The sequence below is a fragment of the Thunnus maccoyii genome, chromosome 10, assembly GCF_910596095.1.
Source record: "Thunnus maccoyii chromosome 10, fThuMac1.1, whole genome shotgun sequence".
NCBI lineage: Eukaryota > Metazoa > Chordata > Actinopteri > Scombriformes > Scombridae > Thunnus > Thunnus maccoyii.
The window spans coordinates 2,455,133-2,479,739 of NC_056542.1; the positions used below are offsets into that span (position 1 = coordinate 2,455,133).

Genomic DNA, 24,607 nt, shown 5'->3' on the forward strand with positions numbered 1-24,607 from the left:
TCTGATGTTTGGATCCAAACCAACAATGAACTGATCTACTAACAAGTATTGTGTGTGTGTCAAAGCTGATATATCTTATTTCTCCGTTGTTGTCCAAAAACTATTAAAAACACATCAATGAGCCACACTGCTGCACTGGGTGACATGTTCCTTCATTATGATGAGTGTAAGGAAGACGCTACTGAGCTTGTGCAGAAACATGGTTCTGTTTACAGCTTCAATAGCTTGTTGTGCCACGTTACAACCTCTTTACTTTATAATACATTTAGAATGTCAAGAGGTTGTGATTTGTAGCACAACAAGCTATTGAAGCTGTAAACAAAATCGAAAGTTATTTTCTTAACTTTACTGTCACACAGCTGACTGTGACTGACAGCTACAGACAGTCTGTTACTCTGCTGAGATTCAGTCTGTTAAAGCTCTGTTCAGTTCCCTCCTGCTCTCTGTGATCACTTATACTGTGTTTTAATGTAGCTGAATTCACAACATAGTTGGTCTCATATATTTTTCTGTTGTCAGACAACGGAACGAGTATAAAATATTGATTTAATCACATCTTATACTACCTGTTAACCAGCAGTCATTCCCCAGCTGCTGACTGCGGTGATAAAATTATTGTTATATAATCATATCTAACACAATCAACATGGATCCAGGTTAATGAAACCGCTCTTTAATTTTTAATTTCAATTTAAGATGAACAATCAAAGAGAAGGTTAGAGACAGCAAAGTCCTTTTTAACTTCACTGCCACACAGTCCCCAAACTTCACTCAACAGCTTACGAATTTGTTTTTCAAAAGCTCAGTTTTCGCTGAAAACACTAGGTGTATTTCCATCCACCTGTTTTTATTTACATTTCGAATTTGCACAAATGGATTTGTCTAATCTAATGTATAGAGACTGAGTGAATAAATGATGACGTACATGAATCATGTGACTTAAACATTACTGAACAGCTGAAAACATCAGATCTGTGTGGGGCGATGAGGAGACTGTAACCTTCCTCACATCAATACATGAAACTAATAGAAATGTCATATTTCCATCATGTTTTCCATCATCTGAGCTTTGACTGCTGTTCTTTTAATGATGTCATCTCGTTGTTTCCTCTTCTTTTGCAACAGTTTAATGGTGCAAACAGGAAAGTTAGCGCTACCTGCTGTTTATCTCCTAATATTTACACAACAGTGGTGGATGGAAATGAACACTATATTGAATGTACTTTTCCAGATTTTCTGGAAGTTTGGTTAAAATAGCTACTGAAACGCCAAGCTGGAATTTAAATATTTACACACTCTGGACAGAGGGCTGAAACAGAGAGAAAAATATGCATTTACACATTTATCCAGCTTAGTGTGGACGTTCTCTCTGACAGCAGCACACAAACTAGTTTGTTTCAAGCATACCAGGCCTTTAGTCTGTAAATTCATGAAATTTAAAAAGAAATTCAGGTGTAAAGACTCCTCAGCTGTGTTATAGCACCTTTAGATTTCCACTCAAGTTGACGATTTATGTTTTTAAACAAAACAAACAAACAAACAAAAAATTCTCAACTTTACTATCGTGGTCTTGAAGAAAACGCTTCCCGTACCTTTGTAGTTGTTTTTTGCGCTTCATGCTGAAGGCTGGCTCTTTCGGCTTGGCTTCTTTCCTCACCTGCACATACACATTTAGTTTTATTAATGCTCGTCTTTTATCATGACATATTGATTGTACAAAGAAAGAAATAAGCACACGACCACCTGAACACCTTTTCAGACTTAATGCACTGACCAGGAGCAACCAAACAAGCAGCAGTAATATGCAGCATCAAAGACATACAGTTGGCTCTTTTCCAGGGTGTTTGACTCACATTATGTGTCATGTGAGTGACCACTTGCAGAGAGTGTCTTAGACTAGGGCTGCAACTAATGATTATTTTCATTATGGATTAATCTGTTGATTATTTTCTTGATTAATTATGTCCACAAAAAACGAAAAATTGGCATTTTTGCTTTAAAAAGAATAAAACGATTAATTTTCTGACGATCGTCTTATTGTTGGAGCTCAGTCCTTGAACATGCCTATTAATAAGAATGAAAAATAAAATAAAGTAAATTATAGAGAAAAGAACGATGCACTTACTTTTGTTAAGTCTGCAGAGGACCTTGACATAATGTAAGATGCTTTGAGAGGAGTAAACAAGTAAAACATGAGACGAGAAGACGTCATATGGTGAAGAATGAAGATTACGTTGTAAGTGAAATGTCTGCATAAGAAACCTAAAACTACATGAGTATTACGAGCTTGATGTAGTTAAAGTATTGCATCAAATCTAATCTTTGATTTTTGCTGAAATATTGGATCATTTGAACATTTATTGAAATGAAAGCATGTGAGAAGTTTAGAGGGAAAAATCACTATTTGGTGGAGCTGTTAACAACTCATAGACATGTGAAATGTGACCCCGACTACACACTGCTTTTTGTAAGACGTCAAAAGACAAAAAGGTTGGAAACCACTGGTTTCATCTTTAACAATGTGTTGTATTTTAAAAGCTTGTTATATTATCCATTGTGTCAAATCTTCATCTGAAAAGTAACTAAAGCTGTCAAATAAATGTAGTGGAGTAGAAAGTACAATATTTCCCTCTGAAATGTAGAAAGTAGCATCACATGGAAATACTCAAGTAAAGTACAAGTACCTCAAAATTGTACTTAAGTACAGTACTTGAGTAAATGTACTTAGTTACCCTGCACCAGTGGAAATAATGTTAATTTAATTATTGTCGGGAATATAATTAAAACATTACAAGGCCTAGGCCTGATACAGTTAACAGGAGTGGTGGACTTCTATTAACCCCTTCTGTCAAGTATAAATCTAGATTCATTCATTGTTGTTTTTTGTCTTTTCATTCAAATTCCTCAAAAAACAAACAAACAAACAAAAAACAGGTCTTGAGTAAATGTACTTAGTGACTTTCCACCACTGTACATGATTTGGTATTACAGCAGAGCAGGTGGGTACACCAACATGCTTGCAGCATCATACTGTAATTATAAACCAATTACAATAAAATCTCTATTATATTGTGATGTATTCACTCTAATTTATTATTTATTTTAATGCATTCCTCTTTTAGTTTTGTTTCTATTCTATGTTTATCAGGGTTTTCTGTATTGTATTTTGTCACTAGATGGCATAATCAATCACATAATATTATATATGTATATATATATATATATATATATATATATATATATATATATATATATATATATATATACATATATACATGCACTGTCTGTGTGGATTTTAATGCATTTTGCATAATGCACATAAAGACGTTTGAGGGAAAGGAAGTTAAATTACTTCTTATAATCATCAACAATATCAAACTATCAAACATAAACTTGTTTTAGCGTCTGGTCTGCAGAAAGCACAAAAAAATATATTCTTGTATAATATTTAATATTTATGTTTAATCAGCTCCAACTTTGTCTCATCTCTCCCTCTAAAGTCTAAACTGTTTATTCTCCTCAAACATCGTCACATCAGCTTGTTTTTATTGTATTTTTAATGTTAAATCTAATTTTCTCCCCAAAACTTCGTTAATGTGACAGAAACTGAACGTTAAGAGCAGCCATCGTCCAACCTGTTCCACAAGTGACTTTAAGTTTCATTATAAATAACTTCCAAAATTCTTTCACTTTCTGCAGATGAGGTTATCTCACTGTGATAAGATAATGCTGTTTACACATCACCAGTGCACTAATGCTGCCTACATAAACTCATAGTTTTAACATTATAGATCTGATACTTTATGATAAATAATTTGCTGTATTTGCATCTGAAGTAATTCTTTTCCTGCCATGAGTTTAATGTTCAGCTTCCCTTTTTAGAAGAATATGAACTCCAGGAAGCAGCACGATGATACAGTATAATTCTGATGACTGGTGGTGATAAAATATTGAATAAATAATTAACAAAAGAGTTCATGTAGTAATTCAATCTACTGTTGTAAATGTTTAAGGATGGGTTCACAGTATTTCAAGTGTGTGTTAACCAACAGTCAGGTGTCCATAGTAACAGTGAAAGAGGTTTTCCTCGCTGTAATCATTCCTCCTGTTCATACTGGATATTAAAAGATCCTTCAAATGTGCTTTCAATGGAAGTGATGGAGGCCAAAATCCACAGTGTGTCCACACAGTCATTTAAAAGTTGATGTGAAGCTTCTATTCAGCTTCATCAGTCTGAGTTAGTCATATCAAGTGAATATCTGACACATTTACAGTCTTTTTAGCATCAAATTCCCTCTTTGTGTTTCCTCGGACAGTGTTTCCCTGTTGAGCTGCAGGTGGAAGTATAGTAACAAAAAGAGGAACTTTGGCACTAAAAAGACTGTAACGTTGAAAGATGTCTACTTGATTTGACTCATTTGGACGCTGAAGCTTCATATTAGCTTCAGATAAACTTTGAAATACATTTTTTGCACAGAAGGAGGACTGTGGATTTTGTCCTCCATCACTTCCATTGTAAGGTCATTATGAAGGGATCTTCTAATGGTCAGTATGAACAGGAGGAATGATTACAGCAAGAAAAACAGCTTTAATGTTCATTTGGGCTCCTGAATATTGTTTCATCCTTTAACTGGTAACACTGTAAAAGAAGATGTCATCATCACAGCAGTAAAAGCTGCACCACAGTCATAAAGGTCAAAATAATATAATGTCATAAAAACGGGTTAAGATCAAACCTGAGTCCTTGGAGTACAAATGTTTGTACAGAGGACACAGAGTGTTTCTATACATAACATAGAGGTTGCTGTTCTCTGTAATGTCCTTTCAGTGGTGCAAAGTTAAACCAGAATACAAGACCTCCATGAATAGCACATGAATAACTCTGAGGAGATAAAGCTGAGGTGACCAGAGGACACTGACATGATGTGTAGCACCATGCTAACACTGAGCCAGCAGTCTCATTCTTTCGCATGAAGCAATGAAGCAAATGCTAATGTTTGAGCTCAGCAGCAAGTTTGTACACTAAAAAAAAGTTTGATGAACTTTGAAGTTGATATTTCAGTGAACTCGACTGTTTCACATACAAACTGATAAAACAAACTGCTGTTGCTTCATATTCTGCACAAAAAAGTAGAAGAGTCAAACTTTGTGCTGTGGCAATATATAACGTATGAAGGACATACTGTATGCAGCAAGTCACACACACACACACACACACACACACACTCATGCAACTGTTGTGTTTATTGCATTTTATTACATAATTTTATGACAGTATATACAGTTATATGATAATTAGCCTCACTATAACACACACACACCCACAAGGCAGTTAAGCAGTTTGAGTGGATACACTGTGTTCTGCTGGGCTGTTAAACCTCCTTTTATTTCATTTCATTTTAATATTGAGTCACATCATCCAATAAAGCAGCCCAACGTTGTCTGTGTGTCTACGTGTGTGAACAGGATGTAGACAGAGTTATCAAAGTGGACTTCACATTTCACATCCCTCATTTAATCCCTGCACTTGTACTTCCATATATTTCATCAAACTGGACTTCAGATAAGCACTGCATTAAACCTCCACTGTTACATTATGTATTAATTTATGCACATGTCATGTTTAATTGTTACTCTCGTCACCTTCATATATTTCATACACTTTATTTCTTTGTCCATAGCGCAGTTCATATTTCCTTTATATAGTCAATATTTCATTTCAAGTTTCATATCCCATTTTAAAACTATTACTGTTCTATTCTGTAAATAGATTTTAAAATTTCAATTTAATTTTAATATTTATTTGTTTCATTATTATCATTACTGCCTTACTTTTGTCTATTTTTATTCTTCTGTGTTCTTTTTGTGAGCAAATGCCAAGACACATTTTTTGTATGCCTGCATTGGCTAATAAAACATATTCTGATTGTGGGCTACTATTTGTCATGCTGTCAAAAAATCCCAAAACCAAGAATCATAAAGATACAACAAATCTACAGGGTTGTGTAAATAGTAACTTATGCATGAATGAGAATAGGTTGGTCTTTTCAGTCCTAACCAAGCACCTCCAATCCATCCATCCTCCAAGCCTGTCGTAAGGCCTTAGATTAACGTTTCTCAACAGGGGCGGTGTGATTTCACGGGGGGCATTCATCGGCTCGGCGCTGGAAGCAATATTTTTAAATGGGGGACATTGAAGTGTTCTAGGGGGGCATTTGTGTGTGTCTGTTTGTAATGCCAGTTTACTCATTCAAATGCACATTTCCACAATTTCATCATTAGACTTTAGTTTTCTCTTGTTTTTTCACAGCACTGTCAAGTCTATTTTCCTCCATTTTACGAGCGTAACTACATACAAATGTAAAATATACTCTGAGCACTTTGAAAACGTGGTTGACTTACACTCGTACTGTACCTGAACGCCTCTTGTGTAGACACAGGCGAAACTATGCTGAGTCTCTGAGTTTGCTGTCATTAATGGTCACACCAGCTTCTCTGTCCTCTCTGCTCGATTTGTTGGTGTTTGTGTTTAGTTTAGTTTGTAACATGTATTAAAATTTGTTAAATTTCTGTAAACTTGGCTACTGGCTGAAACAGCCCCTCCTCTCAACCAGCAGCAGAGGGAGGAGGAAGAGGAAGAGGAAGAGGACGGGATGAAGATACTGACTGATGTCTGTGTTATTCGTTCTTTTTAAACTTCACTTGGTGTTTTAATGTCAGGAATATCATTTATTTTACTGATATGGTTTATTTCTTTCTAATGAGATATTATTGAATTTATATAGTGACTTTTCTGATGGAAACATTACTGTTGCTGCTGTAAGAAACAATATATTGTCATATTTAAAATATAAATCTATTCGAAACCTGTTCTTAATTTATTCTTTTTTAACATAATAATTTAAAAAACCCAATTCTTTAGTAATGAAAAAGAACCAATAAAGGTTAAAGCTGCAAGCAGCGTTGAACGGGCCTTCGCGCCTCCACGCACGTCGGGCCACGACACAATCGAAGGTCCTCTGTCACGGGCATGTAGACGTCTTCAGACCCGGGATGTTTTCAGACAGTGCAAGAAGGAGATAAACATCACTTCCTTTGTCCACTGTTTTGCCTGCTGCTGGGGCTGCTTTGCTGCAATTTCATAGGGGGCGCTACTCAGCCAGTTTGCATCACTGATGGAATATTGTCATGTAGACGTGTTCAGGCCGGGACTCTTATCAAACATATAAAGTTTGGTGCAGACTGGAGCATTTACAATAAAGTTATAGCAACTTCCTCTGTCATGGTGAAACATCAAATCTCAACGGTGTGAGGATGAGAATTTTCTGCAGGGTGAGACATGTCTGTCTCGCTCACACCTGTGGCATCAAAATCATGCAAGTTTTGGGCCCATTCACTTGAATTTCAATTAGTAATCAAAACTCTTGGTGAGTTTGTGTGTAAAACAAATTAATTTCCTAATTTTCATCAAGTTTATTTTTAGAAAAGTAAAGACCTTTAACCCACATGACCTGGTAAAAGTTTGATTGAAATGTGTACTGTCAGGTGTGTAGAGACAATAAGTAACTGCAGCTGGACACAGAAAAATACTCATATATTTGAATGGAGAGTGTGAGCGAACCGCTAGGTGCTCGGGCCCTAATAAAGGAAAAACTGCAGTACAGAGCTACAAATTTTAGTTTTGATGGTATTTTTCTGCAGCACTTTATCACTAAACTGTCACTCTCACTCAATGAGGGTATTTTTACATTTTATCAAATCTTTCACCAGACCTGATGTGCGTGCCAAATTTGGTTAGTTTTTGAGCATGTTTAGGGGGTCAAATTAAGGGTTTAAGTGGTGTAATAATAAAGAAAGAAGAAGAAGACAGAAACAAACACACTAAATACAATGAGGTATTCGCCCCTTTGGGGTTCAGGCCCTAAATATTGATAAACACTCATTTCTCTCTTCTGGCATTTCGTTCATTCCACCAGTGCAGACAACAAAGCAACATAACTCATCACTATAACAACCATCTCTACTGTAATCAGATCATTTTAACACATGCAGACACAAACATGATGAAAAATGTTAGTTACGTTACCTTTAGATGCTGAAAATGATCTGAATCAAGCTGACGAGTGAAACCAACCAGGAGAACAAACAGAACCTGAAGTGTTCTTAAAGGAAATCTGATCACAGAACAGCAGCTCTGAACTTTGGAACGAAAGTCAAATATTAACAGACAGTATAAAACTTTATCAGCCGGATCATAAAATCTGATGTATGCCTTTTATTGCAACAAGGAAATAAAAAGTCCTGAGATGGCATTAATGCAGTCTGCTGAATCTCTGTGATATGTGCAAAACGGGACAAATAACATGTTTACGGATAAGATAAAGATCAAATTTGAACCACACCTGTCCCTACAGCTGGCTAGTGGCTACACCTCTTTTTACCAATGTTTTGTGATTATTTATTATTATTAATGATCACAATGCTCTCTGACACCAGGCCTGGGATGGTTTGTGTCCATGAAATGAGAAAAATAAAACTTTGTCATAGAGCTAAACCAAATGCATTGTTGTAAATGTCTCGATCTGGAGAGTAACATATGTCAGTATGAAGATTCAACACGTTCTCACTCCCAACTCGTCACATATCGAAGCTTGGTCAGGACCCTGTTGTCTCACTTTTTAACGTACAGGGTAGCCCTTTAGCCCCATTTTTCAATGCGCAGTATCACGGTAGTCACTGTTAAAAAATAATTATATTTTATGGTGTGACAATGCTGTGGTTAAGGTCTGATTGGGTTTAGGCACAAAAAACACTTGGTTAGGGTTAGAGAAAGATCATAGTTTGGGTTCAAATAAAAAATAAAATAAAAATGGCAAGGTGGTCTCGAATCATGGTCTGTGCTGATTTCCAACAATGTTGCAAGCCATCTACCGACCCTCCACCTCCTAATAATTTAGTCAGCTTATATATATACAGGTGTTGAAATGTAGATATTCAACGTATTTCTGGTTTACAGAAACGTACAATGCCAACATTTTATTCTGGCGACCAGGCTGAAATTTGTCACCTTATATAGACGTCATTGGTCTCATGGCGTCTACTTCAGATGTTGTGGGAGCTCAACAGAAGTCTATTGGACTTCTCTGCACGTTGAAAAATGAGGATAAAGGGGTACCCAGTGCATGAAAAAGTGACACCACTGGGTCCTGACCAAGGTTCAGCATGTGATGAGTTGGGAGTGAGAATGGGCTGGAAGATTCTACATGGCTCCTGCTTTGAAATACTGACCTTTGAACCTCAGTGCATATTTGAAGGCTTATAATTCAGAAACAAAAAGGGGCTGCAGACATGGGACCAACTGTTATAAAGAGCTCTTGACCTCAGCTATCATGTGAGTATAGTCAACAACGGGGGTGCTGTCAAATATGGGTAAAATATAGTTAAAATTCATTTTCACCCATTTAACAATTAGATATTTAAAATCTGATTTCACAAATGTATTTACCATCCCCTTAAACTCCTTGTAGTACTCTCAATTCAGTATTTACAACTCCCAATTCTAGGAAAAACACTAATATTTTTTAAAAACTACAACTCCCTGGAGCCACACCATGTAGCTTGATATAAATTAGCACCACAGTTGTAGTTCTTCCAGTTTGGGTAGAGTTGTAGGGGTAAGTAGGGTTGTAAAAAGATATATTTAGTGAATATATCAAATATGTATTATAGCCAAACTAATAATTACACTTCATCTGGATGATCTATATTTAGAAAAAGTAAAGATGTTGATTTATATCAGATATTTCAGATAATATTCTAGAAATGGGGTTTTGGGTTGGTGTTCAGTGTCAGTGGGTGTCATACAACACTTCAAACTGTGTTTAAGGAGCTTGATTGTTTTGGATTCAAAGTGTTTGTTCTAAATGGTTCAAATAGTTTTTATGAATTATTATTGTGCACAACTCAAATAAATGAAATGATTTGTCCAGCGACATATATATATATATATATATATATATATATATATATATATATATATATATATATATATATATATATATATATATATATATATATATATATATATATATATATATATATATATATATATATATATATGTGTGTGTGTGTGTGTGTGTGTGTATATATGTATATATATATATATATATATATATATATATATATATATGGAGTTCGATGTGCTGGGGTGAGAAGCTGGAGTCTGGGTCTTGTGTCGATTGACAGGTGGTTTCAACTCCTGAATGCTCTTATTCTTTGAATCAAAAATATCTACAATTTAACAATTGCATGATTTCTATTTTTGCATTTTTGATAGTGGCTTTAGCATTTTGAGAGAAAAACAAGCAGAATGGTACTAGACATGATGTTAGTGTTATCAAAGATTATGGAATGATGTTAGGGGCTTAAAGGCAGTGGAATAAAAGTTTAATTAAAGCAGACTCATTGGATGATATAAACACACATACTAACATACAATATTAATTGACAAAATCTAAAACTACATTTTAGAATAGCCAATGGCCCTGTTTACACCTGGCATTAATATGCATCTTGGGTGATCCGATCACAACTGGACAGCTTTAAGTATATAGTGCCATTACATGTGTATTAAATGTGGACTCTGATACAATGTTTGAGACTCATATATTGAATCTGGTGAGAGATGATCATTAGAACGTATCATCAAGCTTCAGTCATCACAGGTCAACTGAGTGGAACTCAATAACCTATCATTAAAGTTTCTGTGTGTTTTATGCCAATCATTTTGTAATTTGGGGTGCAGTGAATGAATCATACATCAATAATAGCCTAATTTTACACATGATCCATGACGATGAAGATGCAGAAATCTAGAAATGCATGGCAAAAAGAGTATATTGTCAATATTTTAGAGACCCCCCAAAAAATTCACAAATCATGTTTTCAGGGGAGCTTATGTCTTATTAAGAGGAGCCAAGCTCCCCCTGGCTCTCCTGTAGTTCACACCCTGAAACAGGATATTATACACCAAAACTCAGTAACCCTAAAATGATTAATTCAAAATTAACTTAATTCATTTATAAAAAATTGTGTCTTTTTTTCCTTTCATGTCATTGTAAATTAAATTTCTCTGGGGATTTTTTTGGACTGTTGGTCAAACTAAATATAAAATATGAAAACATGACTTTTCTGGGAAATCATGATGAATATTTGTCAATTTGTGAAGAATCTGAAAATGATCACTTTAGCGCCATCAAGTGATGTTGTAGTGTTACAGAAATGGACGCTGCTATACCCCTTCAGAGTTTATCAAGTGATCCTGTGTAATTATCAAACTGCAATTTTTAGCTTCATTAAAGATAGAAATATATATAGAAAAATATTACCAGTATGTGACAAAGTGGGTGAGAATACAGCATTTGTCCTCATTTTCACCATAAATGCCACATAGATTATGAATTTAACCATGCTTGTTAATTGTTTGTTTAGCCATAGGTCCAGCATTAATTTGTAACTTGCAGACACAAACTATTCCCGGTTTGCATTATGTTTGGTTACAGTTCACATACCAGTAACATTTTTGGATAAAGTAAAACACCGACAAGTATTGTTAAGTTTAGTTTGTTTGTTTATTGGGTTGGTTCTGCGTTTCATAATTTAATCATTTTCTTTCTGTGCATACCCACCAAGTGCTCCAGACATAAGGAGGAGGCACCCAATAATGTCCTGTATTCATACACTGGGTGACATCATTAGTGATGTCACTGGGTTGGATAATGGGGGGGAGGTGGTAGTAAATTATGTTATTTGTTACAACCCGGCTCTTAGGCCGTGACAAAAACAGGAGAATACTAACGGTTGTACGCAATTTTATTTATTTTTAAAGAAATTACAACAAAATAGTAATCTAATGTGTAAAGTGGTCAATCAGTAGATCAGTAGTGTTGGTGTGTGGATGTGTGAATGTGTAATGTTGTAGGGTGTAAACCAAAGAGAAATGCAACAAAACCAAACAAAAGAAACATGTGGTGCCAGGGGGAGAGCCAGAGATGAAGTCAGGGAGAGCAAGGAGTGGAATGGCTGATCCTTCTTTTTTTGTTACATGTGTAGCATGGTGCCACTTTTTCTTGTAAATAAACCACCTTGTGATACCTGGACAAGGTTTTCTGTGTCTGCCTCCTACCAAGTGACCAGCCACTCCGGTCAGGCTACACCACACAGTACATTACATAATATTACATTATATAAAATAATATTGAAACATTTTTTAAATAGTTATTTAAAATGTTAATGGTTAATGGCTGAGCTATCAATATGTTTTAATAGATTAGAATGTAAATGTCTTAAGTTTAGGCTAAAAGTGTAAATAAAGAAAAATATAAATACTAGGGATGTGCAGAGAGTCCAGTATTTGTATTTGTATCTGTATTTGTTGAGGCAGCAAAATTATTTGTATTTGTATTCGAATAAAAGTGGAAAGAGGCTTAAAAATCCTGTTTTTGCTTTTATTATGCTTTTAATTTTGGAAAATTAACGTTTTACAATAAGTGTTCATGAATAAACTACCTTACGAAGGAGGTCCCCAAACTGGGTCTCGAACTGGAGTCTCCCAGATCATAGACAACTGCGCTGACTACTGAGCTAAAACTTTACTCTTCACCTCATTGCAGATAGACCTCTAACTAACAAATATTTTAAAAAATATTTGTATGAAGCCTCATATAAGCTTCACATCAACTTTTAAATGACTGTGTGAAAACACTGTGGATTTTGGCCTCCATCACTTCCATTGAAAGCACATTTGAAGGATCTTTTAATATCCAGTATGAACAGGAGCAATGATTACAGCGAGGAAAACCTCTTTCACTGCTCATATGGACACCTGACTGCTGGTTTAACACACACTTGAAAATTGTGAACTGTTCTTTAAGAATATAATAGATTTATAACACTGTTAAGGACTGTATCTAAGGAGCGAAAATGTCACCAATACATTTCTATTTAACAGCCAACCATTTGTGTTTGTGAAGAACAAATTTATTCTGGTTGAACAGGCTACAGATGTGGAATTATAACATTAAACTTTCCTTTCTGGTATGTTTATTAGACTTAACTTTTTAAAAGAATTATGGCGCAACCATGATTTAATGCCTCTTTTTGTGTGGAGTCAGTATTGAATATAACAAGGTTATATTATGTTTCTATTTTATTTTATTTATATTTTATTTTTTAGAGTAGATTTCTAAAAAAAAGTATGGAAAAGTTTTAATGCAAACTATGAAAGTCGAAATTTCAGTTTTTTCTTTCTTTCTCGTGGTCTTTTCCCTTTTCTTTTCATGTTTGTTTCACATTTGATGTTTAGACCAGGACGGGATTATATTCAGATATAAATGTGTTCTGAGTAAGAATGAGAAAGAAAAATGAGAAAGAAAAATGAGAGAAAAGGACCTGCTGTAAACTGCTCAGAGACAAAATGTATCTACCATCAAACTATAAATATACATAGCGTTGTTTTGGGCTGCAGCAGGCAGCTGTTTTCAGAGAAAAAGCTGTAAAAAGCCACTGTACACTACCTGCTCAGCACCAAACTGCAAACAGACACAGTTAGCTGTAGACTAGCTGGTGAACATAGTGGAGCATTTAGCAGCTAAAGAGCCAGATATTTCCCTCAGGAGTTGGTAGAGAGCAAAAACAGAGCTAAAAGAGAGTGAATATTGGACTTATATTCACCAGGTGGACAGAAACACGACTCCACATGAATGATAATGTTGCTCCGTAACTGCTGAATGTGGAAATAAAGCAACTGTTCGCTAACAAGTTCAACATATCAACTTAAAATGTGATGATATGTCAGTGTTGTGTTCACTGCTTGTTTCTGATGAAAACTAGTGGACAAAAAAACAGTTAATGCAGGTTTAACTTGTTGCTTCATTAAATTTCATTAATAAAGTTGTTGGACTTGCAAGACAAAAATTGCAAAAAATCATGAAAACTGAAGTAGCAAAGCCGACATATCCAGTCAGCAGTAAGGGTCACGCAGTGGATTCTACATTTCCCATAATGCACCTGAATAGTGTTTTTCATTAGAGCCTCCCTGTCTGGTAAACAGTCAAATCTTCCCGTTATAAATTTTTAGTCTCAGAGCCCAGGCTGAGATAACCCTGATGACATCACTATGACATCATCAGGGTTATTTTCTGAGATTTGACAGAAGTGATTATACAACAGTTTTTATAGGCTGAGTAGGACTGACAACAGCAAGTAAACTGATCTTTATGTGTAGAATTGGTGGAATGTTCCTTTGATATTTCTTTCACAGTATTTTGGATTTAAACACCATCAAGTAAAAAGTAAAACAGCAAAAATGAACAGCTTTTTCTTCTGTTTAAGCTGTTTCACTTAACAAGCCTCATTGAAGAGCCCACACCCCAAACTCTGAAAACTGGGTAGAGCGGTTTGGTGAATTTGGTGTGGAAGGTGTGCAGGTGTGTCAGCAATCCTTTAGTAGACACTCTGTAGAAGGACAGGATGCCAGCCTCCCAGTCCAGATACACCGCCAGTCTGCTAGAGCCAGCCGGAGGGACATGAAGGACGATGGTCTTGAAGTTATGATGCACTCGGTAGTCATGAGCAGAGCAGTGAAGACTCCAAGATACCCCATTGTATCCCATCACACAGTCATGGTCTGGACCTTTGCGACGGATGTCCTTGTAGGTCACTCCCATCCCGGCCCAGTTCCCCTCCCACTCCACCTCCCAGTAGTGGCGGCCCTTCAGGCTCTGTTGGAACAGGACTTGGGTCCAGTAGTCGAACCTGTCCGGGTGGTCGGGGTACGGCTGCTCCTTTTGACCCTGGCTAACTTTTTGGTTCCCTTCAGAGAGGATGAGGAGTTTGTGGGTTGAGTTTGTATCCACTGTGAGCTCACATGCATCTGATGGCAGGAAGAAGTCAAGCAGTCAGACATTTATATTGACAGTTTATACCACCGGCACTGAAGGGACTTACTACTCGTTGGCTGGCAGGCATCTATACCATGTTATTATGGATCCCGCTGCTTTTCTTGGCAAGACCCACCCTACTCTGTCTCTGACTGGCTTACCCTGATACTCTTACCCTAATCCTAACCAGTCTCACTCCTCATGCCTAAACCTAACCAACCCAAGCAACAAAGGCAACAGGTACTAGCCAGTGGGAGGCAGAGTAGGGCGGGTCTTGCCAGAAAAGCAGTTTGATCCATAATAACAAGTCTATACAACCACGACTTCAGGCTGGAGTACCTTAAAGTGCCACTAGATGCTCCAAATGATTCCCATTCAAAAAGGCTCAACTTCTCTTTAGAAATACTAAGTCAATCATTATTTTCAGTGAGTTATTAAGGTCTCAATCTTTAAATTCAAGCCCTCTAATAAGTGTGCTGGTGGTCATTTTGGAATTTATTACCTGTAATACGATTTGAAGACTTACAGTATAGTCAGTGGTGGAGAAAGTATTCAGATTTACTTAACTTACTTTACTTTAAGGTTCTATGGACTGATTTCTGTGTGAAGGACCTGGGCCGGATTTTCCGCAAAAATCCAATGGAATTGACATTTTTGGACATTCCCGAGTACCTTGCCTCTCTCCGCTAACATAAACAAACGACCGGCATAACTACACAACAACACAACAAAAATGGTAAACCCGACTAGAAACACCCTGCAACACCCTCTCTAGCTAATGAAACAGCTAGCTGTTTCCATCAACCACTACACATTTCACAACAAAAACACCCCCGCAATGACAAGTTGTCCATTCCCGAGCACACACAGCACATTATTTCCTCAACAAAGGAGCAGAGAACAAGCTCCGGAGAGAGAGCAGAACATAGGTTACCCTGTTTGTTTCTACTGTTGGTAATTCAAAGGTCTTAATGAGCATGCATTTCACAACAAAATGTCAGGGCGTTGCTGCCCAGTGACAGCTCCCTGAGCCTACTGGTGTTTATAAAACACAGTTGGTAAAAAAAAAGTTGGCGGTTTGTGGGTCGGGTCAGGTCCGGGTGGTTGATTAACGCATATTTGTGCGAGTTGGGCGGTGCGGATTGGCTCTCACCAGCCAGCAGTCACAGAGCAACAGGAGCGTCTGTGTGTGTGTTTTTGTGTGTACATACAGCGTGGTGGGGGGGGCAGACTGACTGGGAGTGAGAGATGCTTTGCTGAAACACGGTACAACTCATAGACATGTGAAATGTGACCCTGACTACACACTGCTTTTTGTAAGACGTCAAAAGCCAAAAAGGTTTGAAACCACTGGTTTCATCTTTAACAATGTGTTGTATTTTATATTATCCATTGTGTCAAATCTTCTTCAAAGCTGTCAAATAAATGTAGTGGAGTAGAAAGTACAATATTTCCCTCTGAAATGTAATGGAGTGGAAGTACAAAGTAGCATCACATGGAAATACTCAAGTAAAGTACAAGTACCTCAAAATTGTACATAAGTACAGTACTTGAGTAAATGTACTTAGTTACTTTCCACCACTGCTTATAGTAGTTTTGATGTCTGCCGTGTTGGTGTTGAGTGACAGCTGTGATTGACATTTGGCTTACCTCCTGCTCTCACCGGCTCCGGGACTCACACTGAGTTGGACTATTGTCATAATATTTCACTAAGTTTAATGTTACTTGATTACGATACCTGCCCTGTTAGCACAGTTTAGCTAGAGCAAAACTGTAGTAATAATGACACACCAGGGTTTTATGGTATTTCTTTCTTAATTGCCTTTACTGGGGTTGTTTGGGCCTCCACTGTCATTTTCAACACAGAAGTATAGTACTCCATGTCTAACAGATTTTTGACAAATAAAAAATTCAAACTTACATCGTCTCAGTCCTGGTTTAAACCAGTGTTCTGCATTGTGGTCGACTCTGTGGAGCAGATAGAAACACATTTTGTCTGGATTATGTTGAAGAAGAGGCATTAAAGCCTCTCTGAAGGTTGTTCAAACTTCTTAATTTGACCCATGAAAACATCACAGCATTAAAAAACAACACTAAACACAGACACACAGAGGCTGAAGTCATTCACTTTTGGAGATATTTAGTCATGAATCAAAGTTTGGGACAAATGAAAATTTTGACTTGACGATGGTGAAACAAATTTCATGGCAATCCATCTAATAGTTGTTGAAATATTTGACTCAAAACCACAAATGTCAACATGATGGTGGCGCCAGCATTAAAAAAAAAAAAAAATTTACCAAAATCAGTAGGATACATCCTCTGGGAGCCATGAATGTCTGTACAAAACTGTGTGCAAATCCATTTAATAGGGGTTGAGATATTTCACAGAAGATGTTCACCTGCTGGTGGCGCAACAGTTTGACAGAGGATCACTGAAGTTGTCTGAATGTTTCCTCTGAGGATCACAAATGGCTGTACAAAATTTCATCTTAAACCATTCAATACTTTTTGAGATATTTCAGTCTAGATCAAAGTGGTGGACCGACAGCCTAGAAACAACCATCAGACTGTTTTCTTTACCTCAGTTTAGTAAATTCACATCGTCCTTCCTCCAGAGCTTCAGAGATGAGCTTCACTCCACTTCCTCCAAGGTGATTGTAGCTCAAGTCAAGCTCTCCCAGGTGGGACGGGTTGGACTTCACAGCCGAGGCCAAGAAACCACAACCTTTCTCTGTGATGTTACAGAACGACAACCTGTGACAGAGTGACAGAATCCATCTTTAACAGCTGGTTGTTACTCTTCATAACTATTAAAGTTGCATTACTAGTCTGCTTAAAAGGATACCTGATGGTTTCCAGTTTACAGCCCACATTTCCAAGTCCCTTGCAGAGCAGCTGAACTCCTGAGTCTCTGATGTTGTTGTCACTCAAGTCGAGCTCTCTGAGAGGTGATGAAGGACAACTCAGGACTGAAGCCAGGTCCTCACAGCATCTCTGGGTGAGACTGCATCGGTTCAGCCTGAAGGGACAAACAATGCAAAATGAAGAAATCAAATGCAAAGATACAAAAAACTACCACATTAAAATGATCACATAGTTAAATCAAACCTGTCAAAACTGAACATTATAAGCTTTACAAGCTGCACTTATTTCAGGGCTCTTGTATTGGATTATATTACACTGTCAAGTCTTCTTTGTCATTCTGTATGATTTTGCACATGTAACTATTATTAGTAAAATGTTGTAGAGAGTTTAACAGTCAACCAGTAAATGTGTACTAGATATTGGTTGTCATGTCAAAACAAAAAGTCAAATGTTGTCATGTCTCATACTAACACCTTTAGCAAATACAGACAACAAGGGAAAGTAAAAGTAAAATAAAATATTGAAATAAAGAATCTGAATGACACACTTTTGCTTTTTGTATCAAGTTTGCTTTACTTTTTAGTTTCCCTTTTTGTCTATTAAATCTTATGTAGTTGAAGACAACCCTCTTTAGACTGAGTGCAAAAGCTACACAGTAGCACAATATTACAAGAGCCTAAACTTATACTAAGTCATGGCTGAATTGATAAAAAAGAAGAACCGCACTATTGCTACAAGAAAAAGAGTCTACAGTCCTGCCAGCAGCTCTGTACTTAATCTCACAATCTTTAAAATAAATGATTGTACTGGAGATATGAGTGAGCAGGATTCACATTCTTTCTTTGACATATACCTGCAAGTCATCACCTCACAAGAACAGGAGTGTGTTTTCCTTCAGTTCAGCATGATGATGCTTAGCAGGTAATGTTTACCTGGTTACTATCATAGTTTAGCTTGTTAGCATGCTGTCATTTACTAACTAGCACTAAAAAGAAAGTAGAGATGAGACCTAATGAGAATGTCATTAGTTTGCAGGTATGGTCATAAACCATTGTAATGGACGAATGAAATTGCATAAATGTATCCTGTGGGGAACATGAATCTCAATCTTGTCAAAATTATAATCAATCAAATAGCTGTTTGTTAGTGTTACTAAAAAAACAAGATAAATGTAAACCTCATAAAAAGGTGCTAGATGAAAGGTTAGAGGATCACCAAAGACATTGGATTCATCCTTTGGAGACCTTGGAAATCTACAAACTTTCATGCTAATGAACACATATTTGTTGAGATATTTCAGTTTGGGCCAAAATGGTGGAACTGCTGCTACCACAACAAAATATTTTGTTAGCCAAACCCACAAGTTCTTGTACGATGACTTGCAAAGCATCATCTAAAATGTGATTACTATACTGTTAAGTCTGTCTGTAGTTGCAGAGTTGTCAGATTTTTGGAGACTTCCAAAATCTTTGTTCAGTCACATTATTGTTAGCTGCAGCTTTGACTCACCTCAGCGTCTTCAGTCTGCAGTGTCGGCTCTTCAGTCCAGTGCAGAGAAGTTTGATTCCTGAGTCTTGTAAGTTGTTGTCACTAAGGTTTAAATGATTCAGCTCATTAGAGTTTGAGCTGAGAGTGGAGGACAGCTCCTTACAGCAGTCTTCAGTGAGATTACAATCATTCAACCTGATAAACAGAAAGACAAAGTCAATTTGTTATTTAAATTTGTAACCTTAATGGATGATTATTAAAAATGAAACTGAATGATGAGAGAGACTTGCATTGCTGATTTGGATGCTTTGATGGCTGGTAGGAGCTTCTGAAGGCCTTCTTCTGTCCTGCAGTATTTCTTGAGCTGGATCTCCTCTGGCTTCTCTGGTGAGGTCAACAACACAAAGACCAGAGCTGCCCACTGAGCTGCAGAGCACTCGTCCATTACTGAGTCTCGGTCTGACTCCATGTAGCTCTGGATCTCCTCCACCAGTGAGTGGTCGTTCAACTCATTCAGACAGTGGAAGAGATTGATGTACTTCTCTGGATGATGAGTCTGACTGATTCTCTCTTTGATGTATATGATGGTTTCTTCATGACTTTGGGAGTTGCAGGTCTCTACTTGTATCTTCAGGCCTCTGAGCAGAGCCCGACTGGACTCCAGAGAGAGTCCGTGGAGGAAACGCAGGAAGAGATCGAGGTGGCCGTTGTTGCTTTGTAAAGCTCTGTCCACTGCAGCTTTGTGCAGTTCAGATACAGGCTTTTTTTGGGTCATTTGTTCAGAGCTGATCATCAGGTTTACACCAGACACCTTATACATCACATGGACATACAAAGCTGCGAGAAACTCTTGAACTGACAGATGTACAAAGCAGAAGACTTTTTGCTGCATGCAGAACTCTTCCCTGAAGACTTGAGTGAACACTCCTGAGTACACAGATGCTTCTTTGACATCAATACCACAGTCTCTGAGATCCTCCTCATAGAAGATCAGGTTGCCTTTCTCCAGCTGCTGGAAGGCCAACTTCCCAAGTGACATGATCACCTTGTTATTCCCCTGGGCATCCAGTTCTTGCTCCTCGCCGTACTTGACATGCTTCTTTGTGGTCTGATGAGCCAGAAAGTGGATGTACATCTGAGTCAAAGTCTTTGGCATTTTTCCTCCTCCTGCTTTGGCACACATGTTTCCCAGGACGATAGAAGAAATCCAGCAAAACACCGGCACGTGGCACATGATGTAGAGACTTCTTGCTGACCTTATGTTTGCAATTACTCTTTTAGCCAAGTTTTCATCTTCAATTTTCTTGTGGAAGTACTGCTCTTTCTGTAGGTTGTTGAAGCCTCGTATCTCAGTCACCCGGTCAACATACGCTGGAGGGATGCAGCTGGCGGCAGCAGGTCGGGTAGTTATCCACAGACTGGCTTCTGGTAGCAGGTTACCTGCAATTAGGTTTGTCAGCAGAGCATCTACTGAGGCTGCTTGTGTAGCATCACAACATCTCTCATTTCCCTCGAAATTCAGAGGGAGTCTGCATTCATCGAGACTATCCAATATGAACAGAACTTTGTACATTTTCAGGTCTTTGATTCCAGATTCTTTCAGGTCCGGAGAGAAGTTACGCAGGAGCTCCATCAAGCTTTGTTTCTCATTTTTAAACAAATTCAGCTCCCTAAAAGGAACTGAAAACAGGAGCTGGATGTCTTGATTGGCCTTCCCCTCTGACCAGTCCAGCATGAACTTCTGAGTCAGCACTGTTTTGCCGATGCCTGCTATCCCCATGGTGAGCACTGTTCTGATTGGTGTTTCTTGTTTGGGTAAAGGCTTGAAGATCTCCTTGCACTTGATCAGAATTTCCAAAGATTTCCGTCTGTTGAAGGCCGTCTCAATTTGTCTCACTTCATGTTCATTGTTGTTCCCTCCACTGCCCCCCTCTCTCAGGTAGATCTTTGTGTAAATCTTTCTGAAAGGCACAGGCCATTGCTCTGCACTTATCCCTTCCAACAAGTTCTCATTTTTTGTCTTCACAGAAGATTTTAGTTTCTGTTGATACATTCCGAGTTCTCCATAATAACCTAACAGCACAGAAATATGTAACATCAATAATAAGCCCAAACTGTTATGTTACCATAACACTTCTTATAACTCCAAATCTTGTCTGAGAATCATCATGATTTTAAGTTTTCTTCAGTATCAAAGTAATGCAGTGATAGTTGTCTGTACATACATGGCTTCAGTGAAAACAGGAGCTGCTAATAGCAAATTTGGCATACTTTTAATGAGGACAATTAGACAAATCAGCAAAAAAAAAAAAACCCTTGCTCAACCCAAATTCAAAATCAAATATTAGCCTGCAAAGAATTCAGGATATTGGCATGCAAAGTGCATCTGAGGGTAACAGGGTCTCAGTCACGTGTTGGACAAATTGAAATTTTGGCCTGTTGGTCATATTAATTGAAAGGACAGAGGATCATTAAAATATTTATCATTCATCCTCTGGGAACCCTGACTGGGAGCACCAAATTTCATGAAAATTTATCTGATAGGTGTGGAGATGTTTCACACTGGACCAAAGTTAATAAATGGATGAATTGGTACAAAAACTTAATGTATTACATTTATTGAACATCAGCTGCTCTAGTAAGATAACATGAAGTCTCTTACTTTGCTCAAGTGTGTGAGCATGTTCCTCCTCGTTCATCTTCCTCAAAACATGGAGGGCAATCTTCAGAGCTGCTTCATCATCAAACTCAACCTGTGGATCAGGGAGTTCATCCTCCTGCTCGTCTTCCTCAAACAGTCCTTTGTGTTTTGTAAAAAGGACCTTCTTATGTGCTTTCACAGCTTGCTTTAGAAAGGCCATGGTTTTGGATTCAAATACCTGACAAATACAAAGTTTTTATTGACCTATAAGATTTTTTTAATATATACTACATCCCCAAGGGAAAATGATATAGACATTACACACTACTGTTTTATTTTAAAATTATGTTAATGCAATGACACTAGACATAGCTAATGCTATAGAAAAACATAATAATAAACAAAAGATGATTCATTATGTATTTTTACTTTATCATTAGTCCATTGATATATACAGTATTGCTCACCTTCAGTGTGTCTGGGTTCTGCTGAAAGCTTGATGCTGTCAGGCTGCTGAAAAAAAGGATATAGTCCTCATAGTAACATAACATTTTCAAATCAACCAACCAAGTAGTCTGTCTTGTCAGATGTGATAAATATTCTACCTACTCCACTATGGAATTAATCAAATTTATCATTATCCTTTTATCTTAAAATTCCCATCATTTCAGTAGCCTTTGTTGCTACAGTTGTTCCACAGGTTGCATTGCTCGCTCACATATTTCAGATCTGATTCAGCTCCAACATGTACAGATGTACTTGAGAAGTTGAAATTTTGAGTAAAGAAGGAGAAAAAGAAGTGAAATCCTGCTACTATAGTTTGTTTACGTAGCCTCCGGAGCCGGAGGTAGCTTCCTGAGGCTGGCCAGTCAGAACAGAGTGGGCTCATTGGGAGGCGGGACCTTAAAGAGACAGGAACGGCCTGTTTCAGACAGAGGCTGAACTGAGGGGCTTGAGATAAATAAGGCATTTTTAACTGTAAATATTGCAAAAAAATTTAAAAAATGGACTTGGAAACATGCATGATATGTCCTCTCTAATGCTTTGCACTATGTCTCCTGAATATGTCATCTTCATCAACAGGAGAATAACACTTGTTCTGGACTCACAAAATAGATTTTATCTTGTAAATCTCATGGACTGTAATCACTTTCACTTGTAGAGTTATTCACTTCTGCAATAAATAACTCGATGGATATTAAAACTAACTATCCATGGTAAAATATGTAATTTCACCCTACAGGCTGACGGCAATCTGCTATTTTATTAAGCTGGATTTCCCCCTCCAATATGAATTAAAGTTTAAAATTGAAGAGTAATACATCCCTACAGATTATTATTACCAATACCAATATAATAAAATTGTACCTTGTTCCTGAAGTTCTGGGTTCAGTGCTTAAGTCTGGAGGATATTCTCTGGAGTGATCAGTCTTAGCAGACATAGAACTGATTGTTGAAGATGCTGATTTGCTCTCAGATGTCCTCATCTTCTTGGCTTCAGCAGCTCTGAAGTAGATCAGTAACAACATAGATTACAACCAATGTTTTTGCAGCACTGGACGCAACCACAATCTGATACAGTTTTGTTGTAACGGAAATACATAATCTCATACAGACTTTTGTTGGTGCTGAAAAATGCAGCTGCTCAGTATCAAGTCTAGTAAGGACCTTAATCTTTGTCATTTGATGATTGCAGTAGAAACCAGACACATAATAAAAACAGATAACTAAGTCAAGGTACAGAATCTGGGATGTGCCAAACGGGAATATTAAATGCGGTTAAAGGATAAGGCTGGCAATTTTATATATTTTTCTTATTGTCAACAAATCTCATGTTAAGCAAAATGTTGTTAAAAACATAAACAATGCCTTCCTACCGTAGTAAGATAGACAACTAGCTACAATCTAATTTTCACCAAAAAGAGCCGTCCCCCAAGCTGGACTGATAAGATTGGTCTTTATGTACAGCTGGCTGTGAGAGGAATGCACAGAGAGTGTCTAAAAAGTGCAACAGGATTAATCCTATCTATTTAAAGAAGAATTTGAAAATGTAAATGAAAGTTGTCAGGGCATAAAACCAATGATCTGTTGTCTAACAATGGCAGCTGATAGCTGTCAGTGCTAAAAAAAAAAAAAGCGTTTCAATTGAAAATTGAACTGAATTGTGACCTTAAATTTGAAAGAAAAATCAAATTGTGGATTTCGAGAATTATGACACCCCTAGTCTCTGGAGAGTAGTTCTGTGTGAGGCAGAAGCTACTGAGCATGTGCGGGAACATGTTTCTGTTTACAGCTTCACTAACTTGTTGTGCTACATATCACAACCTCTTGACTTTGTACAGAAGTCCTTTGAGAAATGTAATAATGTAATACAAAGTCCAGTAGTTGTGATATGTAGCGCAACAAGTTAGTGAAGCTGTAAACGGAAACAAAAGTTATATTCTTAACTTTACTGTCACACAGCTGACTGTGACTGACAGCTACAGACAGTCTGTTACTCTGCTGAGATTCAGTCTGTTAAAGCTCTGTTCAGTTCCCTCCTGCTCTCTGTGATCACTTATCCTGTTTTAATGTAGCTGAAATCACAACATAGTTGGTCTCATTTACATATTTTTCTGTTGTCAGACAATGGAACGAATGATATATGAAATATTGATTTAATCACATCTTA

General features: G+C 37.3%; 1 protein-coding gene across 7 annotated transcripts in view; it reads right to left on the reverse strand.

Annotated features, from left to right (window-relative positions):
* Window positions 1–13,709: 13,709 nt before the first annotated feature.
* Window positions 13,710–24,607, reverse strand: part of LOC121905113 (NACHT, LRR and PYD domains-containing protein 12-like) — a 60,422-nt gene continuing 49,524 nt past the window's right edge. For 5 of the 7 annotated variants that reach the window (XM_042423106.1, XM_042423108.1, XM_042423107.1 and 2 more), the window contains 7 exons: window positions 21,958–22,035; window positions 19,586–21,368; window positions 19,317–19,490; window positions 17,788–17,961; window positions 17,523–17,696; window positions 16,861–16,907; window positions 13,710–14,932 (listed from right to left, as the gene is read on the reverse strand). In XM_042423106.1, the coding sequence (XP_042279040.1) occupies window positions 14,397–14,932; window positions 16,861–16,907; window positions 17,523–17,696; window positions 17,788–17,961; window positions 19,317–19,490; window positions 19,586–21,368; window positions 21,958–22,035 (2,966 nt within the window). In that variant the 3' untranslated portion in view covers window positions 13,710–14,396. The remainder of the gene's footprint in view (window positions 14,933–16,860; window positions 16,908–17,522; window positions 17,697–17,787; window positions 17,962–19,316; window positions 19,491–19,585; window positions 21,369–21,957; window positions 22,036–24,607) is intronic. The other 2 variants (XM_042423110.1, XM_042423111.1) reach the window with 2 other exon arrangements.